This window comes from Aethina tumida, chromosome 5 (genome assembly GCF_024364675.1).
Source record: "Aethina tumida isolate Nest 87 chromosome 5, icAetTumi1.1, whole genome shotgun sequence".
NCBI lineage: Eukaryota > Metazoa > Arthropoda > Insecta > Coleoptera > Nitidulidae > Aethina > Aethina tumida.
Genome location: NC_065439.1, coordinates 16,709,981 through 16,721,345, shown reverse-complemented (window position 1 = coordinate 16,721,345; position 11,365 = coordinate 16,709,981). Strand labels below are relative to the sequence as shown.

The 11,365-nt window shown below is 26.7% G+C and overlaps 2 protein-coding genes and 1 long non-coding RNA gene across 3 annotated transcripts; all 3 read right to left on the bottom strand.

Moving 5' to 3' along the window:
- Positions 1-341: 341 nt before the first annotated feature.
- On the bottom strand, positions 342-1,160 carry LOC109600087 (uncharacterized). Its single transcript, XR_002191595.2, has 4 exons — positions 1,147-1,160; positions 1,022-1,051; positions 893-967; positions 342-504 (listed from the first exon to the last, which is right to left on the bottom strand). It is a non-coding gene; the product is annotated as an uncharacterized LOC109600087 (long non-coding RNA).
- A 1,378-nt stretch (positions 1,161-2,538) lies between these two features.
- LOC109600067 (uncharacterized) lies at positions 2,539-4,032 on the bottom strand. The gene is made up of 9 exons (XM_020016144.2): positions 3,902-4,032; positions 3,722-3,742; positions 3,632-3,658; positions 3,502-3,579; positions 3,251-3,328; positions 2,904-3,194; positions 2,763-2,855; positions 2,658-2,708; positions 2,539-2,595 (listed from the first exon to the last, which is right to left on the bottom strand). The coding sequence occupies exons 1-9, from the start codon at positions 3,923-3,925 to the stop codon at positions 2,539-2,541; spliced, it is 720 nt and encodes a 239-aa protein (XP_019871703.2). The 5' UTR covers positions 3,926-4,032.
- A 446-nt stretch (positions 4,033-4,478) lies between these two features.
- Positions 4,479-10,758, bottom strand: LOC109600068 (uncharacterized). The gene is made up of 41 exons (XM_049967950.1): positions 10,641-10,758; positions 10,229-10,294; positions 10,080-10,169; positions 9,973-10,017; positions 9,834-9,872; positions 9,775-9,783; positions 9,568-9,588; positions 9,463-9,471; positions 9,331-9,345; positions 9,228-9,242; positions 9,122-9,142; positions 9,041-9,064; positions 8,465-8,479; positions 8,375-8,389; positions 8,277-8,294; positions 7,297-7,311; positions 7,118-7,135; positions 7,043-7,060; positions 6,932-6,949; positions 6,824-6,841; positions 6,721-6,738; positions 6,615-6,632; positions 6,503-6,520; positions 6,393-6,410; positions 6,286-6,303; positions 6,183-6,200; positions 6,077-6,094; positions 5,965-5,982; positions 5,855-5,872; positions 5,748-5,765; positions 5,645-5,662; positions 5,539-5,556; positions 5,427-5,444; positions 5,318-5,335; positions 5,211-5,228; positions 5,108-5,125; positions 5,003-5,020; positions 4,890-4,907; positions 4,789-4,818; positions 4,677-4,735; positions 4,479-4,622 (listed from the first exon to the last, which is right to left on the bottom strand). The coding sequence occupies exons 1-40, from the start codon at positions 10,668-10,670 to the stop codon at positions 4,688-4,690; spliced, it is 921 nt and encodes a 306-aa protein (XP_049823907.1). The 5' UTR covers positions 10,671-10,758; the 3' UTR covers positions 4,479-4,622; positions 4,677-4,687.
- Positions 10,759-11,365: the final 607 nt, after the last annotated feature.

Genomic DNA, 11,365 nt, shown 5'->3' with positions numbered 1-11,365 from the left:
ATTATTTTATTACAAATTATAATAAAGTTTCTTGGGAAGCTTTCGGAAAAAAAGTTCAATATTATGGTTTCCATTTAAAATAAAGTTGGACACAAAAACATATCTGTCTACAATTCATTTGTCAAAAATTGACATATGGACATTTTTTTTACTGTTCCGAAAACTTTTCTCAATTTATTCTGGAAACAGCTTAACCAATTTGGGACATCTTAAACACATATGTATTCATTTCAAAGAATCAACTTATGTTTTATTATGTTTAAAAACAAATAAAAGAAATATATTGTAGAAAAAATATCACAATACAAATACAAATAATTAGAATAAACAAAAATACACAGTCTAAATTAAAATATGTATATTCGAGGAAATTAAAAAACAATTTTTGAATAAGTACGTGATTTATTAAAATGAACCGATGACTCTTGACTTTGCATCCACCCATATTACGACAACTGATGTAATTCGATGAACGTTATTTTCTTCTTTTTGTCAATCTCCTCTCTGCAAATAAAATATAATTAATTTGCCGAATTTAATTAAATTAGTCATATGCAGTGAGGTCGTAAAATGTCCCCCTTTGATAACTCAACAAAAAATTCAGGTGTAAATGAGATAAAACTGTCTTTTGTTGTGTGAATATTGAATTGTAATAACTATTTTTTGTCAGGATATCCAACACTGAGGTAACACGTTTCCATTAAAAAAATTAAGTTTCCTGTGTGTCTATGTGGTAGTGGACAATTTAGTTAGATTGAGAAGAACATTTTACATGCGTTTTATTAGAATTGATATCTTCATTCAAAAGTTATCAAGTTGAGATTTTTACGATCTCTGTATATAGAAATTTACAATAATATACAAACATATGTATACGTATGAATAAACCAACCTTTTTTGATTGTTAATTACGGCCTTTTAAACCGCAATCTTGATGGCTTTGAGCCTGAGGACACGGGCAACATTTCTGTAAATATTCGAAGATTGATTAATAGAAACCAAATCGAAAAATAGAACTTACATGTGATGCCTGAACTGGCCCGCTAGAAAGCTAATATACAATAAATAAATCAATTAATAATTTTATATAATTAAATTAATTAAATAAATTCGCTAACTTTTAAAGAAATTAATTTTTGTACTTACTGGAGCACCAAACTGAAAAATAATTCAAATAAATTAGTAAACCAATTATTAAGGATAAATAATGATTATCGGATAATCTTGAATATGCGTTTTTTATACTTACCGACTCATGCTGAAATTTAAAAAATAAAATAGTAAATCAATTGACTTTAAAGGATATTTGTACTTACTATCATCCCGTACTGAAAAATAATAAATAAATTAGTAATTGAATTATTTTATGAAAACAAAGTAATTGATTTAATTATTGCAACTATTACTACTTACCCCTGGAGCGTGCTGAAAAATAATAAATAAATTAATAAATCAATTTTTATTAAAAAGGCAATAAAGTATCATTATTGTACTGTGTAACTGGAAAATAAAATAATACTTACGCTGACAGCATTAAACTGAAAAAAACAACTAATTAATTCAAGAAAAAGTGGCAATTTCAACAGAAAATCTATAAGAATTTTCGAATTTAATTAAAATTTTCAATAACTTTTGAAAAAAATAATTATTTGTACTTACCAGTGGTCCATTCTAAAAAGTAAATAAATTAGTAAATCAGTCATTATTAAGAATTGTTGACAAACAATATTGTAATGCACTTGTTAAAGATTTTTGTACTTACTTGCTCATGCTGAAAAATAAATTAATAAATTTTTTATTAAGCACACACTTGGCAATTTCTTTAAACACTTGTTTTTATAAGATCTTTGTACTTACCAAAGCTTGGGCCTGAAAAATAATGAATAAATTAGTAACGTAACGGATTTAATTATTGCCAATCTTTAAAGTACTACTTACCCCTGACGAAAACTGAAAAATAAAAAATAAATTGGTAAAACAGTCTCTATTAAAATAGAATATTTTAAAACTTTTTTAATTCATATATTGTGTATTTAAATAATTTTTTGTACTTACCTGTGGCGATGGAGGCTGAAATATATAGGAACACATTATATATAATAAAATATTAAATATTTAAAAAGCCTAAAATGTAAGCACAATATAAAATAATGCCTAAGATTTCATACATTCATAGGCAATACTTTATTTTCTAATTAAAAAATTATACTTACAGTCTGATACTGAAAAAATAAAATAAATATATTATATAAAGATCAAAAAGTGAATTTTTTACTTACTGGAGATCTCATCTGAAAAATATACATTTAATTATTGTTTATTTAATATATTTTATGTTCATTCTTTAAATTGTTAAATATAATACTACAAATTATACTTACGTTGTAGTAGGGCTGAAAAATATTAACAAATGTAATTGGCTGTATTATGTTATTTGATTATAATGATTTTAATATTGAAATTATGTTTATTAACTTTCGTATAATTTGAAGGTACTTACCGCTGGCGGCTGAAAAAGTTACATTTTCTTAGTACTTTTTATTCCAAGTTTATCTCATTATGTCTCATTAAAAGAAAACTCACCGATACTTCATACTAAAAATGAAAAACCAACATTAAGTTTAAACATAAAAACAATCAAATGCAATTTTACTTACATCATGGAATTCATAAATCTCATCATCTTCTGACTGCGGACTTTCGGGAGCCTATACAGTATAAAAACATTGGTAACCCAAAAGGAAATGTAACAATGTACTTACGGCCCTCATTGGAGTTAGGCACGCGGGCGTCATCTTCTTTAAAAACTTCTTCACCCTTTGACTTTTCGTCGGTTTCACCTCGAAATCCTTGGGCTACGGCTCATAGTTAAATCACGAGACGTAACGTCTGCGTACACTCACCGTCATTCCGAATATCCTGCAGACCTCCTCCAAAGCCAGATCGGCGTTGGGACCCCAATCCAAGGGCGATTCCGGTGTGTTGCCCGGTCTGGGCGCCTTCGGCGGCGGTGCCGCGGGTCCTGGCTTACGGGAGGCGGCGGCGCCCTTCGGAGGTGGCATTGGACATTGCTCCGGGGTTACGGGTAGAGGCTGGAATCCTGACATCATCGATTCGTTTCCGGAATAATTCATGGTGCTCTGGGTGACGTTGCCGTACGACATGTTTGGTGAAAATTGGGGGGGAGTGCGTGGCTAACAGAAGACAAGTGTTATGGAGGAATAAGTCCGCTGGTAAATTTGTTGCTTACTGGTCGAGGAGTGACAAAGTTACACTGGGCTCCCGTTTGTTGGTTAAAAAATTGGTTAGTTCTTGTGGGTCTTTGTTGCTAAAGAGAAACGTTATAAATTAAAAATCAATTTGAAGTACGTTGAAGCTGGTGAAACAGAATAAAGGATTTTGACGAATTTTACATTTTTTGTTACCAATGGTCATCCATCACATTTTAACCATTACCTAGCCTACTTTTTCGCCTATCTAATATATTTCAAAATTACTTACACGAGGAACTGGAGGAGGTTCAGGTGACAAAAATTGTGAAAGGGATACATCAGCTTGATAGGATTGATCTCCTTGCATCTGAAATGTTTGCAGTTTAGAAATAGAATTTGCATTTAACCATACAACTTACATTTTGGTATGCCTGCTCGAATAACGCCTGAAACGTAAGACAAATAAATTGTTAGTAGATTGTATCTAATTCGGGGGAAAATGTACTTACATCTATATCATCTGGTGAATTCTGAATAGGAGAAAAAGAGATAGAAAAGTTAATTATCAACTATTTTTAGATTTTCACTAAAATTTTTTTTGAGGTTTGGGGCCAATCGCAGAAAAGTTCTGCTTTCGTCTGAGAACTTTCCTGCGAACTGTGCCTAATAACTAAATAAGAATTTCTTACCGCAGCTCCTCCACATCGGTTCATTTTAATAATGATTACTGAAATTTATTGATGAAGATGATTTGACTGATGTATGAGTTTTATGAACTTGACATTTTAGGTTGTGATAGTTGCAACAATGAAAAAATTCAAATGTCAATTTTAAAAGTAATTATTACAAAAAAAATCTTTTAATTTTTTAATCTTATTTGGAATTGTGGCGAATACATTAGAACCAATAAAGTAAACTCATGATTAAAATTTAGGGATACTAAAAAATATATGTAAAATCGTCTTGACAGTGACTTTTTGTCATTTTACATTTGATTTTTTTAAATTAAAAGTACTTATGAAAATACAACACGATAAAATGTATCTAACAAAAATGCAATTTTTTTGACCAACTTTATACATAAAATTTGGTACATTGTATATTCTCCTATCTAAGAATAATTAACTGAACAAATTATGGCAATGCAATTTTTTTTATTCTTTTTATTTTTTATTTTTGTTGTAATTAATTAAAATAATAAAAATATCATCAAAGTTTAATTGGTGTATCTACAAAAACTAACTTTAAAATCAAAACTAATAAATATAAAGTGTTCAAATCAATATATTTATGGTAAAATAAAATACAATTTATAATTTTCGAATGTCTCTGTCTCTCCAAATTCCAAATTCTAAAATTGTTTTGTTGATGATGTTGAATGCTCTTTATACTTCAGTTTCAGTTTCCAACCTAAACAAATATAAAGTTTAAGATATTTATTAACGATTTAAAATATCTGTTCACCCTTTCGATTGTTACATGCATCCCTGATAACTTTGAGAATTAGGACAAGGGCAGCATTTCTGTAAATGTTCAAAATTTTTTAATGTTAACAAACAACAAAAATTCAACTTACTTGTACACTACTGACGTCCCCAACGTTGTACTAAAATATCCATGATTAATTATTAATTTAAAAAATTATTCAATCACGAAAAACGTGATAAGAGTACTTACGGCACTCATGTTACCCATCTGAAACAAATTATTAAAAATAAATAAGAGATTAATTAATTGTTCTAAGATGAGATATAAAATGAAATGTAAAACTTATTGAAGGTAATACTTACGCCACTCATAGTGCCCATCTAAAACAAATATTCAAAATGAATAAGCAATTAATTATGAGTTTTGTATGAGATTAATAATAAAAAATGTGGAAAAATAATACTTACTCCACTCATATTACCCATCTGAAACAAATAATTAAAATAAATAATCAATAAATTAATTTTGTTGGAAGTTTAATCAAAGAAAATGTGGAGAATTAATACTTACGCCAGTCATGTTTCCCATCTGAAACAAATAATTTAAAATTAATAAGTAATTAATTAATAATTTTGTTGGATATTTAATCATATAATATACGAAAAAGTTGTACTTACGCCACTCATGTTACCCATCTGAAACAAATAATCAAAATAAATACGCAATTTATTAATAATTAAGTCTGTTCGAAACCAAATCATAAAAATAAGGAAAAGTTGTACTTACATCGCACATGTCACCCGGCTGAAACAAATATTCAAAATAAATAAGCAATTAACTAATAGTTCTGTATGAAATTGAAACTAAGTTATAGGAAATGTAAATAATATATACTTACGCCACTCATATTACCCATCTGAAACAAATAATCAATAAGAATAAGCAGTTAATTATTAGTGTTGTACGAGATTTAATCATATAAAATGTGGAGAAATAATACTTACGCCACTCATATTACTCATCTGAAACAAATAATAAAAATAAATAATTAATAAATTAATTTTGTTGGAAGTTTAATCAAAGAAAATGTGGGGAATTAATACTTACGCCAGTCATGTTTCCCATCTGAAACAAATAATTTAAAATTAATAACCAATTAATTAATAATTTTGGTGGATATTTAATCATATAATATATGAAAAAGTTATACTTACGCCACTCATGTTACCCATCTGAAACAAATAATCAAAATAAATACGCAATTTATTAATAATTAAGTCTGTTCGAAACCAAATCATAAAAAATATGGAAAGGTTGTACTTACATCGCACATGTCACCCGGCTGAAACAAATAGTCAAAATAAATAAGCAATTAACTAATAGTTCTGTATGAAATTGAAACTAAGTTATAGGAAATGTAAATAATATATACTTACGCCACTCATATTACCCATCTGAAACAAATAATCAATAAGAATAAGCAGTTAATTATTAGTGTTGTACGAGATTTAATCATGTAAAATGTGGAGAAATAATACTTACGCCACTCATATTACTCATCTGAAACAAATAATAAAAATAAATAATTAATAAATTAATTTTGTTGAAAGTTTAATCAAAGAAAATGTGGGGAATTAATACTTACGCCAGTCATGTTTCCCATCTGAAACAAATAATTTAAAATTAATAACCAATTAATTAATAATTTTGGTGGATATTTAATCATATAATATATGAAAAAGTTATACTTACGCCACTCATGTTACCCATCTGAAACAAATAATCAAAATAAATACGCAATTTATTAATAATTAAGTCTGTTCGAAGCCAAATCATAAAAAATATGGAAAGGTTGTACTTACATCGCACATATCACCCGGCTGAAACAAATATTCAAAATAAATAAGCAATTAACTAATAGTTCTGTATGAAATTGAAACTAAGTTATAGGAAATGTAAATAATATATACTTACGCCACTCATATTACCCATCTGAAACAAATAATCAATAAGAATAAGCAGTAAATTATTAATGTTGTACGAGATTTAATCATATAAAATGTGGAGAAATAATACTTACGCCACTCATATTACTCATCTGAAACAAATAATAAAAATAAATAATTAATAAATTAATTTTGTTTGAAGTTTAATCAAAGAAAACGTGGGGAATTAATACTTACGCCAGTCATGTTTCCCATCTGAAACAAATAATTTAAAATTAATAGGCAATTAATTAATAATTAATTCTGTTCGAAACTAAATCATAAAAAATATGGAAATGTACTTACACCGCTCTTGTCACCTGGCTGAAACAAACAATCAAAATAAATAAGCAATTAACTAATAGTTCTGTATGAAATTAAAATAAATTATAGGAAATGTAAATAATATATACTTACGCCACTCGTGTTACCCATCTGAAACAAATAATACAAAATAAATAAGTAATATCAAATATAAAAAAGTGTACTTACCCGAATCAAAGCGTCTGTCTGAAACAAATGAAGAAGCAATAATTATTTCTTTATATATTATATTAAATTTGTAAAAGTTATACTAACGGTCATATTAGATAACTGAAAAACAAATAAAAATTATTGTACTCTAAAAGTATATCAAATTTCAAATACTGCTTATAATGTTTTAGGCTTACCAGTGGCACCGTCAACTAAAAGAAAACATATTTTAATTTCAATTTTAACTCAAATGTAATGAATAAAATTATACTCTATATCTTTGAGATATAGAACATTTTAAATTTTTTGAAGCAATTGATGTGCTGAACAAGGAAATTATATTCATTGATCATTCATTGGTGAGTAAATTATGCAACCAACTATGCATAATTCATTTGAATTGGAATAACTAACTTGCAGCGCAAATTTAAGTTGAAATTTCATGAAATTTTCGATTAATTTTCAGTCACATTCGTCAATTTTTTCGAGCAATAAGTTTCAATATATCAATATCAACACTTTTTTAATCAGCTTATTCACTTATAAAAATTTCAAAACCTGGTAAATTAAGATTGGATAAAAAAGTATAGTGATAAGATGAACCGAAAGAGTTTGTTACAAAATTACAATATTTTATTCAAATAAACTGAGAATTGATTGATTCTCTGTGATTCTTATTCATTCAAGTTTTAGGAATAAATAAATGAAGATTTATACGGCTCAAATAGGTGAAGAAGAGATATGGCAGAATATTTGAATATCCATTTATTTTCTTTCCATCACAGCATTTTCATTTCTGAATGAATTAGGCACAGTTGGATGAATAACTTACTTACCTATTTAATGAAATAATGTTTGTATTGATCGGGCTTGCTATTTATTCTAGACAGCGCAATAAGCAATGTGACAAACGAAAAACTTCATTTACCCTTATAAATTTGTACAATAAGAAATAAATAAAATGAATTTCGTGTTCAGCACTCAATTATTCTGAAAATATTTAAAAAGAAACTTAGTAAACTAGTGAAAAATATCTCATTTTAATGAAATAAAAATTTTGTTCAGAATTTAGTCATAAATAAATAAAAAAATTACACTTAAATTTAAAAAAATATTTAAATGTAAATAAACAATTAAGTAAAATTTAATCACATGAAATAAACATATTTATACTTACGCTGGTCATCCCACTGTACTAAAACAAATAAAAATGAAGGAATTAAATAATTATTGCTTTGAAGGTTTCATATATTAAATTGAAAAATTTATACTTACTGTCATATTATGTAACTGAAACACAAACAAAACATTTTATTAATGTATGTTATAAGTATTTTTTAATTCCTAATAATGTTTTGTACTTACCTGTGGAGTCATTATCTAAAAATAAAACATTTTATTTTAATTTCACTTTTAAATGGAATAAACAAATACACTCGTTTATAAATTTCATCTTTCAGACATAGGTTTTCCTCTTAGATTTTTAAAATTCTGAAGAAAATTAAATTCGTTGATCTAATGAAATCAATTAATGCTAAAATTATTGAACAAGTTAAAAAGTTTTACCAACATATGACTGAAATATGGTATTAAAGTTTCATGAAGCTTTACATAGTTAAAATGAATGAAGCAGAAACATTATGGCAAACTTAAATCTTAATTTATTTTCCTTTCAATATTGATTATTTATTTAAATTTAAACTTCCTACATCTGTAATTAAATTCTCTTCGATCAAAACGAATTCGGTACCACAGTTGCCAATTATTCAGTGAATTAAGGTGAATGGATCAAATGAAACAAAATTGAACATGATTATAGTATGATCTCAGTGCCCAACACTTAATTACTCTGACAATATGAAATATGTATTGTAAATTATTCTTACTAATATAATATCAACATGAAAAATATTTTATAATTAATAAAAAAGTTACACTTACGTCAGTAGCACTCTGAAAGCCCATCTGAAATAAATATTGTGTAAATTTTAATCGTATAATATATGAAAAGCATATACTTACGCCGCTGCACATATCATTGCCCTAAAACAAAAAGAAATGAAAAAGAAATTAATTAATAATTTATTTAAAGATTTTAATATATTAAATTTGTTAAAGCTTTACTTACGGGCATACTAATGTACTGAAAAAAAAACATAAAATATTATATTAATGTATATAGAATATATCAAAGTTCGAATAATATATTCTAATATTTTCTTTCCACTTACCTCTGGTGGAGTCATCTAAAAGAAAAAAAAAATATTTCAATTTCACTTTTAACTCTAAAATACAATGAATAATTACAAATCAAATAGCTAAAGAGACTTGAAAAATGTTAATATCTATTGTTTTGTACTTACGTCACGCATCTGAAAAGTAAAAATAAATTAATTCAAAACAATATTAATAAATATAATAAATTATCGTCAACCCTTGACAAACTTTATGAATGTATGGTTACTTACCGGTGGAGTTGGAGGCATATTCTAAAAAATGTAGTTCTTAATTTTTTATTCTGATGTAAATTCAACGTGTACTTACATAGCTTAACTGGAAATTATTAAAATAAAATTAATTTATATATAGTTTAGAAATTAGACGTTAGTAGTATAATGCCAAAATTATACGATCATTAATTCAGTTAAATAGATTGAACTCACAAAATTACTCACCGGTTTTGGCTGTAAAAATAAATTTTGAATTACGGATAAATATTATAGAAAATACTCACCATCATAGGGCCTGGTTGTGTGTATGCAGATGACTCGGGCTGAAAAAATAGAAAATGAGAAGAACGTCTTGAATCAAAAATAACTAATTGAAGACACCAAAAAGATTTTGGTGTATAAAACTTCAACTGCAATACTTACTCCAAATAGTTGTCGTGGTGTGATGAGTGATTCTGGACTTCTTGGCTGTAAATTGGAAATCAATCAACAGTTAATCATTTGCGGTGTATTATTAGAATAGGACGTACGAGTCTCTTCTTATCAACAGGTGGTGTGATGCTTTTTAATAATTTCTTCAACGCGCATTTCTTCTTTGGTGTAACCCTGATATCCTGAGACTGGACGATTCCAATAAGTTTATTATGTACGTCTTGTTACAATTTAAAGGAATACTCACAGTCAATCCGTAGTTTTCTAACAGGTCTTCCAACGTAACTGGGTCAGAATCTTCTGGTGCTCCTCTCTGAATAAGAAATATAGATAATATAAGAAATTTTATAGTTACAATTTGCAGTTACCCAATAAAAAACCAAAGAGGTATTATAATAAAAAGATACAATAGATTGTTTTAGCATATCCCTTAATATTAAAACTTTGACAGTGACGTCTCCTCCTGTTAAGTTACTTTAAACCCTTATAAAAAAATTACTACACATGCGACACAATTTTTAACCCTCTTGTATATATGTTTCAAATCTGTGCACCTATTGTGAAGTATTTCTATGCTTGTTAAATTAACATTAGGGAAATCATTAATTAAAAGGTTTGTTGTTTTTAGTTATACAGTTATACAAAATAAGGTTCATTACCGGCTTGCGTTGACATGCACCGTTGTTCATCTTTAATTATTACTGAAATTTACGAATGATGATGATGATCGAACTGATGACAGAAAATGTCTTGATGTGACTGTCTAAATTAATATTCATAGCAACGAAAAGTCGAATCAACATTTATAAATATTAGTATATATTTTATTTAATTATTTTCTATTGGAAATAGTATCTTTATATATAATATACACATAATTTGTATAGACATAAATAAAATTAGATATACATACATGGGCTTATTTTTGTTTTCTTGTCATTGTATTATTTATCACTTAATTCTATCATTTTAATTAATATATTATGAAAAATTTATATTTTTTAAATATACCACGTTACTACATCATTCTTTTTATTTAAGTGGAATAATTTTTGGTATTTCATTGAATAATGATACAATTTGTGAAGTAATTTTTTCATTTTTACATTTTTTTTGTTTTTAATTATTTATTATTTATTATATTATTTTGCTTGTATAATTATACATATACGTATATATATATATAATGTACTAGATTTTTAATCCTCTTTATTAAGAAACGGCGTTTAAACTTTCTTAACTTCTCTTTTAAAATATTTCATTCATTCATTTCTTTTTGAAATCAATCTTCTTTTTGAAATATACATATATTTTCACGTATTATTATGAAACAAATATACAAGTAGATGAATATTAAATGATTGCTATATTTTTAATTACCTCT

What these genes read in the sequence shown, in the direction of transcription:
- LOC109600068 (XM_049967950.1), bottom strand. Translation starts at nt 10,670, where the DNA reads ATGAACAACGGTGCATGTCAACGCAAGCCG. An exon ending in CTGTTGATAAGAAGAGACTC is followed by an intron (nt 10,018 to 10,079) that starts GTACGTCCTATT and finishes TCCAATTTACAG; the next exon opens with CCAAGAAGTCCAGAATCACT. An exon ending in GCAATGATATGTGCAGCGGC is followed by an intron (nt 9,065 to 9,121) that starts GTAAGTATATGC and finishes TATTTATTTCAG; the next exon opens with ATGGGCTTTCAGAGTGCTAC.
- LOC109600067 (XM_020016144.2), bottom strand. Translation starts at nt 3,925, where the DNA reads ATGAACCGATGTGGAGGAGCTGCG. An exon ending in ACCGATGTGGAGGAGCTGCG is followed by an intron (nt 3,743 to 3,901) that starts GTAAGAAATTCT and finishes TCTCCTATTCAG; the next exon opens with AATTCACCAGATGATATAGA. An exon ending in AGATTTATGAATTCCATGAT is followed by an intron (nt 2,596 to 2,657) that starts GTAAGTAAAATT and finishes TTTCATTTTTAG; the next exon opens with TATGAAGTATCGGTGAGTTT.